The sequence below is a fragment of the Salvia hispanica genome, chromosome 6 (assembly GCF_023119035.1).
Source record: "Salvia hispanica cultivar TCC Black 2014 chromosome 6, UniMelb_Shisp_WGS_1.0, whole genome shotgun sequence".
NCBI lineage: Eukaryota > Viridiplantae > Streptophyta > Magnoliopsida > Lamiales > Lamiaceae > Salvia > Salvia hispanica.
This window is the reverse complement of record NC_062970.1, coordinates 2,734,833-2,751,583: the sequence shown is the minus strand read 5'-3', so window position 1 is coordinate 2,751,583 and position 16,751 is coordinate 2,734,833. Positions and strand designations below refer to the sequence as shown.

General features: G+C 32.1%; 1 protein-coding gene across 2 annotated transcripts; it reads left to right on the top strand.

Moving 5' to 3' along the window:
• Positions 1-10,832: 10,832 nt before the first annotated feature.
• On the top strand, positions 10,833-13,951 carry LOC125193582 (transcription factor bHLH35-like). Of its 2 annotated transcripts, none has more exons than XM_048091408.1 (5): positions 10,833-10,966; positions 11,286-11,451; positions 11,539-11,820; positions 11,898-12,068; positions 13,594-13,951. In XM_048091408.1, the coding sequence occupies exons 1-5, from the start codon at positions 10,905-10,907 to the stop codon at positions 13,681-13,683; spliced, it is 771 nt and encodes a 256-aa protein (XP_047947365.1). In that variant the 5' UTR covers positions 10,833-10,904; the 3' UTR covers positions 13,684-13,951. The 2 variants fall into 2 exon arrangements, with proteins under 2 accessions (XP_047947365.1, XP_047947366.1); XM_048091409.1 differs by lacking the exon at positions 10,833-10,966 and adding an exon at positions 11,057-11,196.
• Positions 13,952-16,751: the final 2,800 nt, after the last annotated feature.

Here is a 16,751-nt window from a genome sequence, read left to right as displayed (position 1 = left end):
TTCAAAAATACAAACATAAATTCAAATAGTTTTTCTTCACAGAAAATATCTCAACCTTAAGAGCAGCAATTTTATTTAAAATGAATATAATTCTACATATTAAATTATTCAACCTTAAGAGCAGCAATTGCCAATTTAAAATTAAATAAAATTTGTAGCTGAAAAACGGCTGAAATATTTAAGTTTCAGTTTTCTCGAACGCGTATTTCTCGTTTATGCATATTTTGTCAGCCTCTGTTTATATTGGAAAATAAAATAAAATTCTACAGCTTTATGCTCACGAGATTCCACCTAAAATGGATTCAAATCTATCTGAAATATGAAAAATATTCTGTTGGGCATATAAATTGACAAAAAAACAGCTGCTTAATTATACACTTTTACTTTATGATGTGTCATTTACATTTTAATAGTCTCCCTCAGGCCTCAGTCAATCTACCAATAATCGTTTTATCTTTTGGTTGCTCGATTTTTAAGAAATAAAAATAAATTATTAAAGTTATAGATTGTCGTTGACGTGTGAATATGTATAAATTGATATGAACGGTACAACTCACGCTCAAACACACACATGCGTGAGGGCCGCGTGTGCTCTGCCTCGTAGGGCACCTGTAATCACGCCAAAGAACGCAAACGTGTGAATGCTATAAATATAACGGTAAACGTTTGACAATGAAACACAACTGATGCAATGTTTTTTCTATAATTAATACTCCCACTGTCCCATAGGGGTATGTACTCTTTCCTTTTTAATTTGTCCCATAAGAGTATGCATTTTCTAATTTTCGAAACCATTTCTCTCTAACAAGGTGAGACTCATCCTCCACTAACAATACTTCAATTATTATTTTCTTTCTATTGTCTCTTATTTTATCAATTGTAAATTAAAACCGGTGCTCAATCAAGAGCGTATACTTTCTCTTATTTTATCAATTGTAAATTAAAACCAGTGTTCTGTCATCTCTTATAAATGTGAAAAATAAAATTATTTTATGATACTACATAATTGTATTACTCGATTACTAGATAGTACGAATCCAAGGCGTGTAAGCATGTTTTGATCATTCGGCAATTCGATTGAGTGTTTATATGATTCGACTGTTTGAATTAGTCACATAAAGCCATAAGATTGGGTAGAAACTATTCTCCCAACTAATTAAAATTAAGTGAATTATTAGAACTGTTTTATTTCCGTTAAATATTTATACTTTTTCTAATGAGAATTGTTCTTACTGGGAGAACATAAAACTATTTCTATTCCATCGATCATGATACATCCATCATAAATTTTAACTATTGAATAGACTAAAAATAATTCTTACATTTGAATAATTCAAAAGCCACTTCGGTTCTTTCAATTTTAAAATGATTTAATCTAGACAAGTATGCATCTTGATTAGTAGAAAGTTAATTTTTTTAAATCATCATATCGCAGGCGAATAAATATGTACAGTACGTTAATTCAATTTGATATAATTATCGTTTTCTGTTGTCCTATTATAAATTAGTCATTTACTTTATGGCAAAAATAATTTGTAATTATTCTTACTTTATTGTTTCTAATACTTTACATTATTTTTTTAATTGTTTATTTTTTTTTTTTCTAGTTTATTCCATCTTCACGATAGGCTTGATTTTTCATACTCCTTCATTTTCTCTTACCCAATAAATTAAACATTCATCCCTTAATATATATGGCTAAAAGAAACATCTCAACTATGATAGAGACAAAAAGAGTACTAGTAATACTTATGAACCGAATTTAAATGAAATGTACCAAAAAAATTCAATTATGCGCATGCAATTTATGTCTATTTATCACAACTCCATAATTACATATCTATAATTGGATTTAATGAAAATAAACCAACTCTTTAATAAATGAGCCGTACTAATATAGTATTATTGTAAGTATTTTATTATAGAACTGTTGTACGTACGAAAAAGTACCAGCTGTCCTGTATGAATGTGATGCTTACGCCGGCTTCCACTAATTACAATTAATTAATGAGCTAATTAATTTACTAATTCTGCTTCCCTTTAATAATTGTCATTATTGCCGAGTCACTTTCAACTTTCAATATTTGTATACTGAAAAAAAAAAAAAAAAATTTTGTTTACATCGATTTGTTTTTATTTTGATTTGTTATGATTCCCAGTGTGTGGTCGACACAAGATGCTTTTAAAACTAAGTCACCGAAATCGATCACGATGACAGTTACAGAGATTCCTTAATAATTTTACTTAATTAAGTTTATGAATTAATTTAATGTAATTTTGCTTTAGCTTAATGGAATAGTAGATTAGTAGTACTCCTAGTATGCTTTTATAAACTAAGTCACCGAAATTGATCACGATGATAAGTAGAAAGGTATAGGGTGAGCTTGGCTTCCAGAAAATAGTTTTTTTTTTCATGTAAACTTTTAAAATTTCTCATAAATTTATTTTAAATATTCTAAATGGGAAGTTAAATTATATAAACTATTTTTTTAAATTTATTTTAAGCAATCTAAATGGGAGGGGGTTGAATTATACTACCTCCGTCCCTTCAAATTTTGACACACTTTGATCCAGCACGGGTTTTAAGAAATGTAATGGAAAGAGAGTTGAAAAAGTTGGTGGACCGAAATATGGGGTCCACTACAAAAAATGATAAAAAGTGAAGTGTGTCAAATTTTTAGGGATGGACCGAAATAATAAATTGTGTCAAAATTTGGGGGACGGGGGTAGTATAAAACTATTTGTAGTTAATTGTAGTTTGTATGTGTGATTATTAGATGAATTTAGAATTATCGAAACACTAACAATATTTATTAACTAATTTTGATCTTATTACTATTATTTTTTGGAAAACTGAAATATGACGGAACTTGGAGAAATTATAAATTAAATAAGACTAATTAGGGTAGAAGTTATTAAATTAGGTTAAAATTAAGGTACAAATAATTTAAAAGAGGATATGCCCATAATATAAATCTATCTAGGTCTGAGTTCATGGCGTGTGATCAATTGTTAACTTTCTCAAATTGCTAACTTGCTAAATCATCAACGTAGTGTATTAAAAATGTCAACACATAATTTTGTTGAACTTCAATATAATGAGTTGATATTATGTGTTGACATTTTTATGTCACTGACTCACTGTGTTGACATTTTTAATACACTGCATTGATGAGTTAGCAGAGTTAGCAACTTAAATAGTTAGCAATATAACGCAACCCCTGAGTTCATTGTATATATTTTTATATCATTTAAATGTGATTTACTTATTATTTGTGATTTACATAATACTGGAATGCACATAAATGTAAGTTTATTGTATACTAAAAAAAACTTATTTATCGATAAAAAAATAACTTATTTGATAATTAGATCATGAATCATAAGATGGTGTCTCATAAACTATCATAAATCAAGTGTGCAATGTCCGAGACCAGAGTGAAGATCGATTCCACGTTTGTTCCGGTCCCTAGGCGCGCGTTTTGGCACCTTGTGTTTATGTGGTGTCAAGTGGTCTAAGTTTGATTGTTGTCTTCTTTTTCTGTTATTGTTGTTGCTGCTAGCTTGTGTTTGTCTTAATCAAATTAAGTTGTTATCGTTGTTTACTCTTTGTTGTTTAGTTGGTATTTTGCTATTGTTTTATGCTTAGATTTTTTGAGGTGTGACTTTTGACTACTTGTCACGAACCTTTGCTTGCTGTATGACTGGTCTAGTATTTTTCTTTCGATAAAATTATGACACATGTATACAAATTTATTAAGTGCTCACCCAAAATAAAGATTATGGTTTTCCATGAATTCAAATAGAGCGTACATTCTTTATATGATTTGGGTGACAAAAATTATCCATCATAGTTAGTCCTTCCTTTGTATCGACCAATAATCCCATAATTATACTCATTAACATAGCACCGACTATACAAACTTGTGTGTTTGACTGTAATAGGTCAAATATTTGAAAACATAATTATGTGTTTTGTTTGACAAATTTATCTTAAGCTACTTGAACATTTAAAATAATTATGGTTATTACTTATAAGTTACATTCATTTGCCACTAGCATTATTCAAGCCCACTAAGCATTAAAGATTGCATCATGGAAATTGTTATGCTTTTATTTTTTATGGAAATTGCTGGGCTTTACTAAATCTTACTAAAGCGTGTCCCTCTATGGGCTAATTAATATCATACAATCTCTCTCCATATATTGGGCATAATCAGCCCAACTCTCTCTTTATATAGATTGAGTGTAACTTATGCTGATTATAGTTAAATGTGACATGAAAATGATTTATTTTGACTTTATAACCTTCATCTTTTATCAACTCAAACCCAAGGAGAAAAGTAAATTATCTATTTTGTTCCACTATTTTACACTAAAATGTCTCAATCTTAGGATAATTGCAAAACCATATCTAATGTTTTAATTTTGGCTTGAAATTTTTTGTCCAAAAAAAATCTGGACCAAATTGCGTCAGGAGCTTGAGCTTGAAGGATACATTGAAATACTCCAGAGAGAATTTGGTCCGAAAATTGTTTGGTGGGACATTTTAAAGCCAAAATTAAAATGTTGGATAATTTTAAAAATTACTATGCGATTGAGATATTTTCATTACATAATCAAAACACTAGAACAATGAAACAATCAAATATTGAATCAAAGAAAAATATCATCAAACCATTCTTCTTTAGAATTTGACGCTATATAAAAATAAGTAAGATCCTATATTATAACTATCGCATTACAATCCACAAATTTACTACACTTCTCTTTCTAAGTAACATTAATTTTCCCTAAACATTATTTTTGCAATTATATTGGGTTGCTGGCCCATACAATTTCAATAATTTATAAATTCAATTTCACTATGATTTATGTCAAAGTACCCTATCTATTTCCGAGACATTACTTTGCGATTTATTTTCAAAGATTTATTTATGATTATAGTATTAGATTTACCATTTTACACTGCTCGTTTGCCTCGTGTTGTCTTGCTGGATCTCTCCCTCTCCTCTTTGTCAAGACTTGACTTATTCAACTGGATTACTGAGACAGTATCCAAATCGTGTGTCACGAAATATTCAATTGTTATGCTAAAATTTATGCTAGTACTATATTCTAAACTTGAGATGATAATTACCTTATGATTTGTTTGCACAATAAAATATTAAAAGATAGATACCGAGACACTTTGAGTTGTTTCTTTTCTGACAGTTCAGCTCTTTAATTATTATTATATTCAATTAAAATAATTTTGTACTAATTGGATATTAGAATATTAAACATTATCTTTTTCGAGGAAATGGCTTATTCAACATTTGCCACTTGGGTCATATGTTTGGTTTCGTTAAAATCAACCCTTATTTACTCACGAATCAGGATAATCCATTAAGCTTGGCCCAATATATAGTTCCATAAAAGTTTACCATAAATTTCCACCGTCTCTTAATATATATACTCTTAAAAGAACACATTTTTTTTTTTATATAATTACCAAAAGTATCCATCGGCGGGCCCAGTGACTATTCTCCACGCTAATTTGTAGGCACTTCAATAGATGGGACAGCTGGCCCAAGGATATAAACCTGCTCCGTATCCAAAGACAGGAATCGATTCCCTGGCCATTTGATTAATTAATAAGATAAAAGAAATGAAGAAAAAAAAGTACTCATAGTTGAAGTAAAATAGTGAAGAGTAGAGTTCACATTGTTAATAGTTAGCTAAAATAATTTTTTAAGTTAGCAGGAATAATTTTAAGGGATTCTTTAGTAATCAAACCAAACTACATTAAGATAATGCAAGTCGAATTTGATTTGCTTTGCTTTGAACCTTTTGATGAATTAGCTATATATGCACATAACGATGTTTAACAAATTTTGATTCTGTAATTTTATTGACAAGTTTGTCAATATTAAGTGACCACTTATGTTGTTAACGTACGAGAAAACAAATTGGACATGATAAATGAGACATTCATTTGGTAGATACCATACTCGAAATGTTTGGTCATAAATGAAAAAGAAATTTGTGTGTGGACAGATGGACTCAAATATACAGCGCGACTTTTAACTCGATGCCCACGAATTTATTCAAATTCTCCCCTTTCCCATTTCAATAATTTGAGTCACGATCGATGATTCATTTATTAATAATTTTATAAAATATTTAATTTACTTAAAAAATATAATTTATATAAATATTATACTACCTTTTTATTAAAATCAAACCATCATTTCACTTATAATAATACTAATAAACTGTATAATAATGTGGCCTTATATAGTGATGTCCTAGGTTTTCCGAATCCTGGAAAACTGGAACCTAAGAATATTCATCGTTTCGATTTAGAACCAAAGGTTCTTATCACTTTTTATCGGGGTTTTTATGTTTGTACATACATGATTTTTTTCCAGTATTCCATAATTTGTTCTCAACTTTTAAAGATGTTGAGCCACTATAGTAACCGCACCGCACTGTTAAAAAAATTAGAACTAGGATCAGACTGAAAGGAAAAAAAAATACTTCATCCGTTTCATAAAAATAGAAACTTTTGGGACGACATGTATTTTAGTGTTTAATTGGTAAAATATGAGACAAAGAATAAAAAATACTCCCTCCATTCCTCAAATATTGTCCCTCTTTTATCCAAGCACGAGTTTTAAGAATTATAATAAAAAATAAGTTGAAAAAGTTAGTGGAATGTGAATTATACTTTTATATATTAGTTTTATAATAAAATGTGAGTAGGAATGAATTAGTGGAATATGTGGTTCAATACTAAAAATGGTCAAAATTAAAATGGAACAAATTTTATGGGACGTATAAAAATAAAAAAGTAGACAAACTTTCAAGGATGAAAATAATTAACAAATGCAATAAAACTGTGTAATTTTAATGATATACTGTACTTTTTTTAGGCTTAAATCATGGATCTAAATATTGCATCACAGCCGCATAACTTTAATCTCGAATTTCTCCATTTCACGCAATTCTCCGATGACGTCACTCCAACACGTCACGTGTGATGATGTAATTTATTATTAATCGGAGACTTTAGCTTCACCATCGTCACAATGTTTTTGCCTTTTATGTGTTTCCACTTTCTTTAATTTCATCAACGGTTTTGCTTTCCACTAGAGGTTCTAAGAAATATGCATTTGTGCATCACAAAAAAAAAGCTAGTGTATAAACATGTTTTATTAGTGTAAATTTACTTTTGATAGATTATACTTAAGTGACTCGGTCCTTAACCACAAAAAATAGTTTCAATTGTAGACAATATGAATTTTAGTGAAAAATTAGTAAGGTAAGAAAGATGAGAAGAAAAAGTGAGTAAATCAAGAGAGATAGCTTCCTCGACTGAGTTATGGTTCACCACTGATTGTTGAAGGATTTTATTGAGTGCTTAGTAACGGATCTGAGAAATCAAACTCATGAAATCAATTAAAGTGAAGAAAATTGATGGTAATTGGCATCGGAAGGTAAGGACAGTCTGATAGTAGTTGGCATTTGGCAATGAGTAACGGACAAAGAATGAAAGTGAACTCTAACTCTGAAAGATGGATTGAGATACAGCACTATGGAATTGACGATAGCTCCAAAGGTTAAATTTATTGGATCGTCATAAATCACCGAGAAATTCGGTCAATCCCTCACTCGGATGTGGCATTGCCTGTGCTGTTGTGCATGTATATTATTGGAGGATAAATTGAGGCATGTGGAGCCGAAGTCGCTCTCTCGATTTGAATGTTGACTTAATTGCTAAAGTGGAAGAATGAGTGTGAGCGAATGAGGAATGTTGATTTTTGAACATCAACCAAATAGTTTCGAACACGCATAACACATTCATTTCTTAACACATAGGAGTATATATATTTTTTATTAATATGTTATCACTATTTGTGAGTGTGCATGCATTGTGGGTATCGAATTTTACAAAAAAAAAAATGAAAATGAAAATTCTGTTAAGAGTCTCAAGTGATCTCGTGGTGTTGAATTCATTCACTCCACTAATTAAGTTGTCTTTTATCGTGTTGTTAATCTAAAGAATAATCAAGTCTGAATTATGATTATTTTCCTACAAAAGTTGAACGTGGAATGAGAGAGACATCCGGCATCTCTTGGGTGGTAGTTTGCAAGCTAATAAGCTTATTGTATTAATAGAGAGAAATTGGTTCAAAAAATATTTTCTGCAATAACGCCGTACAAAATACCAACTATTTTTCTGTTTATCAATTATGAAGTAGTAAGTATTCTTATTAGTTATCTGCATAATTTAAGATACCTTCGAGCGTCGATATCCATATTCTTTAGCAAGAGCATGGAAGTGGGTCTGGATCCATTTTTACTATCTGCTCTTTCCAAGAGCACAATGTCCACATCTATGCTTTTCCGTATGAGCATGCTCAAGGGTCCCGCCATTTTATTATTCAATTTAAATACTTCAATTACTAAAAACATTTCCACAATATTAAAGTGCATTAAAAAAATACTTGAAATAGTATTACAAATTACTAAAAATTTAAAAATTACATAATTAAAATCCTAGAAATTGAGGATGAGAGAGTTGTTTGGTGTAGTGTGATTTTTTGTGTTGAAATGGAGGTATTTACCGATGAAAGTGTGAAATTTTGGATAAAAATAATGAAAAAATAAATTAAAAGTGTGGAAGAAATGGATATATTTTATTGGGAAGTGGGAAAATATTTTATTTATTAAATTTTAATAATTCATATTTTTTTAATTAAAAATCAAATAAATAAATGATAAACCAACGGCCAATCAAAGTATGCGACATTGCTGCTTGTGCTCTTGCCATTGGCACGGTGGTGCTCTTAGCTAAGAGCAGAGCCGTGCCGTTGGCAAGAGCACAACGGTGAGCAGGGTACCCGCCGTGCCGACGTCACGGCGCCAGCTCTTAGCTAAGAGCACCGGTGTGTATGCTCTTACTAGCTTCTTAAATTTGCAGTCTACAAGATAAATACGCATTCGTTTTTTGTTATTTAGTACGATGGTAGTACTACATTCTGTCAAAAATAGAAATGACTCAATTATCTTGAAACTTTCCGAAATAAAATAATGACTCAATTAACAAAGAATGGAGGAAGTACCACTTTTTGGAGAAAGATATTAATGCTCAAGGCGGCAAACAACGAGCAAATGTTCGTGAGAAGCGGTTTAGAGTCACGTCGCACAGACAAACAAAATACTACTCCTACAAAATAAAACACTATCACACACCAACAAAACACAAAATAACACCAAATGCCTAATATTAATATATCTAAAAGCAAACAAAACCAATAACAATTGACAAAAACACAAACACCGCAAAAACAAAAGCATTGACCAGAAAAGCTTGTTTATGGATAACAAATCCCTAGTATTCTCTCATAGCGCACTTGATTAATCGACGGTTCTATTCTTATTGGGAGATTTTGGACATCGGCTTCTAATCCACAACCTATGTTGTCTTTTCATTTTGACTCAAATCTTTGGAACGTCATTTTAGTTACGGTTCAACAATAATGTGTCTTAAAACATATTGACCTAGTCAATTATTTTGTTTTCCCCATAATAAATTCTCTTTCTCAATAAAATCAAAGAAAACAAATAGTACTAAGAAAAAGCAGGTTTAAGGACAAACTATTTTCAACTTTGTCTTCCCCCGAACATAAATAAAATATTTTCAATTAATATATTATTAATTGTTGATGAAGATATGAGACCATATCAAGGAAACCACATCGAAATCCTAAATAAACTTGTACAGTATAAATCAAATGTAAACAAATTAAATACACTTTCCAGTTTAAAGTAATTGAGGTAACTCATAGTCTTTTTAAAAGACGACAGTATAACTAATTAATCAATTAATTAAAGCGACTTCTCTTATAAAAGCTTTTAAAGTGGACTGCTTTATTAAACTTCCCAGTTTAAGAAATGTTATGAACTGGAGTATTTACATTTTCGTTAATGCTGATGTAAATACACTATCTTTATTGTAGTAGTACTGAAATATTCATGTTTATTTTCGAGTTAACATTAAACTTTTATAAATACTTATAGTACAAATAAATTTTTAATATTGAGCTATTGTGAATATGTGAATTTGTAGAATATTTTTGATTTACTATTATTTTTATTTTCTGTTTTTAACAGCTTATTATGCGGCCGTATACCACTGTTCAAACATCCATACACAAACCGATAAGCTCATTTTTGTCCATTCTACATTGCGCTTAACCTATGAAGTTCAATTTTAAAAAGCTAGATTGGACTCACTGAACACATAAATATCTACGAGTTTAAAGTATGATTACACTTCGAATATGAAGCACACATCCAAAACTAAAACTCTCAAATTCAAACCATTATCAAAGTCGTAGTGTTTCAGATAAAAAATAACATGCCGGACTTGATAACTTGAAGACCAATACCAAACCAGAAAAAGTGGCAAGAGAACAAGAAACACTTCCATATAGAATTTGCCTTTTATATCTAGATCGATTATATGTTTCAATACATAAACACCATAACTAAATTTCTCATAAATATAAAAACTCGTTTTGTAAATATTGAAAAAATAAAATAAAATTGTAAAGTGTATATAAATCGGAAAGCACATTTATTTGTAGAAATGGTGACACAACGCGGCTTCTTGATGGATCTTTAAAATTTGTACCTTTTGTCATTTCAAGGAGGCCCACTGGGCCGCTCCTTTTATAATGGGTCATATTTTCATATTCTCTCTCTCTAACTTAACCACCATTTCTCTGTCTTATTATTCCCCCCACCTTCTATAAATACTCAGATTCCCAAACCCCAACCCAAGCTAATTCCACTCATCATTTTACACTGCTCTCTCTCTCTAGGTCATAAACGCACACAAAATTCACCACATCATGGACAACATGAATGACGACGACATCAAGAGCTTCTGGCCGAACAATGAAGAGCTAGGCAGGTATGTTGATTGTTGATGTTGTTGCTCTCTGCGAAAATTCATGATACTTATATGAATATACGCATATGTATATGTGAGTGAGTGTGTTGCTTGAAATCGTCTCAGAAATTAAATCGGAACCTGAAACTGTCACGATCTTCGATTTCCTCAATTTCGCGAGAGAATTGAAGTTGAATCGATAAAATTAAGTAGGATCGAGCATCGACAATTACAGCATTTGTTATTTTCTGGTGATCGGAATCAAACTAGTATGATTTCGTGATTTTTTTCAACTTTTTTTTTTATGAATTACTGAATTTCCATGCACAATTGAGTGCAGTTACTTCGCAGATATGTCTGTTTGCGGTTACTACGACTCGAGCTCGCCGGAGGGAGGGGTGGACCTGTCTGCGGCCTCCAAAAACATCGTCTCCGAGAGGAATCGGCGGAAGAAGCTCAACGAGAGGCTCTACGCTCTGAGAGCAGTGGTCCCCAACATCAGCAAGGTAGAACACGCATTTCGCGTGGTGTGACGTGGATTAATTAATTAATTTAATTTAATTTCTCGAATTAATTGATCATTTTATGTGTAGATGGATAAGGCGTCGATCATCAAGGACGCGATCGAGTACATCGAGTCGCTGAACAACGAGGAGAGGCGGATCCAAGCGGAGATCCTGGAGCTGGAATCGGGCGGGGCTCCGGCTTTCTACTTGGATCATCAAGCTGAATCCACTGCGTATTCAGCTTCGCAGCCGATTAAGAGGAGTAGAACGATGGAGAATTACTACGATTCGTGTGTGTCGTCGACTTCTGCGCCGTCGTCGACCTCCTATCAATTGCCGCCGTCGTCGTCTCCGATTGATCTCCTCGAGGTCTGTCTCCAGATCTCTGTCCCTCTCTCTCGATCTAGAATAGCATTGTTACTTAAAATGATGGATTTGTGATGCAGTTGAGGGTTTCAAACATGGGGGAGAAGACGATAGTGGTGAGCTTGACCTGCAGTAAAGGACCGGACACAATGGTGAAGCTGTGTGACATCTTTGAATCGTTGAATCTCAGAATCATCACCGCTAATATCACTGCTTTCTCAGGGAGGCTTCTCAAGACTGTTTTCGTCGAGGTATCTCTCTCTTCTCTCTCTCTCACTCTCATATTGTTGATAAATAACAACATGGTTGGTCAGGTGGAGTTTGTTGTATATACAATTAGGAACTGATGAAATATCAACATTTTAATGATCTTCACAAATTAATTGTAGATTTTTGAAGATATGAAAGCTCAATTTTGTTTTGTTTATACATTCATGGCCGCCAAAAACGTTTTCAATAATTGTACATACATATTCATTCATTTCACTCACTAACAAGATTTTGAAAAGGACTTGACTTAAAGAAGGAAATTGCATAATAGGAAAAAGATGTATGTTGCTAAAAATATATGGCTACTATGGATAGGTAGGGATGCTCGGTCCGGTTCCAGGAGAATCTTACCATAATCGGCTTGATAAGTAAATTTAGAATTGACAATTGATGATTTTGGTCACTACTTTTTTTTTTACGATTTTAACCTTTTTTCTTGGAGTTTCAGTGATATTTTTTAATTCCCTCGTTTAAAAGAGAATGGATTAAAATCAATGATTTATCACTGGTTACGGTTCCAAAATATTTGGAACAAACCGGTAAAACTGATATACCGGTTAAGGCTCCAAATCGAACCGAGTGGGCTCCTTTAGGGTCAGGGGTCGATTAGTCATTTTGTGTTTCAACATTCAAAACTGAATAAGACATCATTTGTTTGTAATTTATGTAGACGAATGGAAGTTCGAAGAGTGAAATTGGTAGATGTTGACATGGTCCTGACTTCCCAATCCAATTTTCATCTTACTGTTTCTTTTTCTTTTTTATGCTCATATAATTTTTTTTATCAAATTATCCTATCCTCCTAAATATTTTTATCTGTGCCCTAATTTTAAATTTCAGTTTTTATTTACTTAATATAAAAATAAAATTTACTTAAAACGATTGAAAACAGCTTAAGACGATTTGAATTTTGATCATTGATCTACACTTATGCTAAACATGTGGCGATTATCTCATTTCAACTTGCAGATATTAACATATATGAATATTTTATTGGATCCAATAACGTTTGTGGCCAGTGGGGCCCATATATTGGTTCTCTTCCCTTTTTAAAGTTACACTTTCTCTTTAAAAAAATCAATGGACCAAATATGTTTGTGCTTTCTCATTCAAAAAAGAGAGCTAATGAGTAGAATACAAACATTATTTAATTTGGGAATCCGTATTTCTTGCTATCATTATCAGATTTCATTATATATGAGACACCATATTACTATAACTAAGCTACGGATATGATTTTAAATTAATAATTTCTTGATAAGATATTTAGTAGATACTTGAGGTCACTCTTCACCATCCATGAAACATATACTATTATCTTTTTTATAGCAATTTGCATAAACTATTGTATGAGTAGAAGATATATCCATCAAAGTACAGATTCGTATACTGGTCCACTCAGATTTGTGTTCATCATTTCCAAATTATTAACCACTACTATGTTGGAACAATTTTAAAATACTCCATTTTTAAAAATATTTTCTTGAATATTTTTTGTATTTTCAGGGTGATGATGAGGACAAAGATGTTCTGAATTTCAAGATAAGAGCTGCTATAGCAGCTCTGAATGATCCATACAGTCCAGTTAGCATATGATTAAACAATCACTTGTCTTCAATTAAAAAAAAGGGTCTATTTATTTATTTCTCTTTAAGCAATATATTTACATGTAAAATTTATATGTTTGTATTTGAGTGTGGTTGCACTTCAATCCACATCATTACTATTATCTTAATTTCGGGTTTTAGTTTTGTCTTTCAATGTACTATGTAAATAAGCAAGTTGGTTGATTTTAAAATTCTAATTGACTTGTTCCAGATGATATATATACACCTGGCATCCTGGTCCATTAAATTTAATATCATATCATCATCGTATCTCTTTGCAGCTTGTTTCTATGCACACGATTGCCATTATTGCCTACTAACTAGGACTTTGGAGTATTATTTCTAATTTACCATAATTAAATATAGCCAATTAGCCACCATTTAAATAGTTTGATAACTACGTGACCATTTTAAACGTGTTTTTCCCTTAGCTACATATACGTCAACGTTGAAACTTGAAACTAACAATTCTAAGAAGAAGGGTGTTCGCACGTTGGGTAAATTGTCTGGTGAATTCGTCACCTTTTATGTATAAGCTTACAATTTTTGAGATAGACGTGATAATTTGACATAAATTCATACAAATTTAAGGATTTGGGTTCCTTATCGTCTTATCGAGTTGATTAGTTAAGAGTCGATAATTGCAGATTGAATGCAGATAATCCATTAAGAAATAATATTATTATTTAAAAAAATTATGTTCTACTAGTACTTTAATTCCTTGTAAACCGGGTTTAAATCGTGTTGATTTTTAAAGTGTAATATTAGGTTTCGTTCATTACCATGTCGTATCAACTTATATTATATCGTGTCGTTAACGGGTGCAGGTCGTGTTCGGGTTTGAAGGTAGCAGGTCGGGTTTGTGTTCAGGTTAACAGTTTCCTTAACAAGTCAAGTTCAAATTAGACCTTATTGGGTTGGGTCGTTATCATGTTGACCCGATAACGACCCAACCCACACAATTTGCCACCCCTAATAATAAGGTCGCATGGTAGGGTCGAACATAGTGAAAAAAATATTGGAGCTGATAGGGTTGAACATAGTGAAAAAAATCGTTGTTAACATTGAAAGACAAAGATGGTACGATAGATGTCGTTGTTGGTAATAAATGAAAGACGAAGAATAGAAATGAACCCAACCTCAAATTAAGCTATAGCTACTACACTGTGAGATGGACAAACCCTCTAAATATTGAATTTAATGAAAGTTTCCAACCCTTGTAATCCATCAGTATTATATCAGTTGACCCTCATAATCTATATAAATTTGTCATTACATGATTGTCCCGTTGTCCGTACGTGTACAATACTACATAATTAATTGATTACATTTGACGTATCTTGCTAAGAAAATTTTAAGATTATATATACATAACGTTTATCCACATAATTAATAAAGCTTTCAAATTAACAAGTGCGCTCAGTGACTGAGTCAGACGTCTCATTGCTTAAACACCAAATATTCATAGTTTTTCAACAAAGTTTCTTTTCAAATCAAACCAAAGGTTAAACTCTATTTTATTCAAAAATAGAAAACGAATTATCCACGTAACCATGCTTGATCTTAACTATCTACACTTATAACGCATAACGAAAACGAAAATTTAGCACATACAAATCCATAAACAAACTTTGGCCATTTCGAGAAGATGTTTTATAGTGAGAAAAGCTCAAACACTAGTGGTCTAATTCCATGGAGCCCATAACTGTACAATAGCCCATGCAGTAGAGACTAGAGTACTTATTTACAAAGTCTGTTACAATCACAAATATTCGTCAATTTAATTAAATTCCTAGTAGGTGTGAAGATTTTATCAAAATGAAAGCCCAACCAAAACTTTATAAGTCTTACCGTAAAAATTCAAAATTTTAACTTTTCCTAGTATATATAAAAATATCCAATAAAGGAAGTGGTTTAAGAGAATACTTTTTCAAAATGAGAATTATAAATTATATTAGTTTTTTGATACATCATAGCAATTGGCATTATAAAACATGAAGCAGTAAATTACTGATATTGAGTCACAAACAAATAGTATGAAGTTAGAAACTGATATTCATGTGATTTGATATTAAGATATTTGCGAACTGATATAATTTTGTGTTTTGACTTTAACAAAAATTCTATCATTATCCAACTCTATCCAATAAATGTAATACTTGTTACTTAGACCATCTCCAACCATTTACACCAAACTCAAACTTATTTTTAAGTATGCGTCATACTAAAAAGTAGTTTTATTCCAACCATTTACACAATATTAAAAATTTACGCCATTTTTTGGTTTTTATCTCACAAAATTTTTGCAGTGACACCATATTTGGTGTCGTTTCACAAAAAACACCAAAAATGAGTTTGAGTTTGGTATATAATTAGAGAAGATTTCTACACCAAAACTCATTTATGGAGTGCGGTTGGAGATGGTCTTAGGGCATCCACTATAGGGGCGGCGCGCCGGCCGCCCCGTTCGCGGCTAAGCCGCGGCAGCCTATAGCGGTGGACGCGTCCGCCCTGGAGGCAGACAGATTTGCTAGGGCGGAAGGGCAATCGCCCCGAATGCGGCGAGGACGAGCCGCAGGAGAGAGAAGCGCGGCGGCCGCCGCGCCTATCTATTGTGCGGCGAAACCGCCGCGGCGGTCGCCGGTTTCAATTTTTTTATATTGAAAATTGTTAGATTGAAGGATTGGTGTTTTTCGTATGAAGTTTGATAGCTATCGATTGGTGGTCAAGCTCAATCTTTTGCCTCATCTGCTTGGCTGTGATGTCTAAAATTGCGATTGCTTTTGGGATTTGGTGAAGTCCGTATATTGTTGCTTTATATTTTGGAGATTTTTATTTGTTATTGTGTTTTGGTTGATTTTGAATAGATTAGGATTTTAAATAGATTAGGGGGAGGCCGCGGGAGTCGGCAGTCGGCGACGAAGAAGAGGCAGAGGATTCCGATTCCGCCACCGAGTAGATGGTGACAGTGTTTTTATTTGTTTTTATATGTTTTTTTTTATAAAATGTTCGTTGTTTAATTTTCTGGTATCCATTAATACAACAAATATTTGGTCT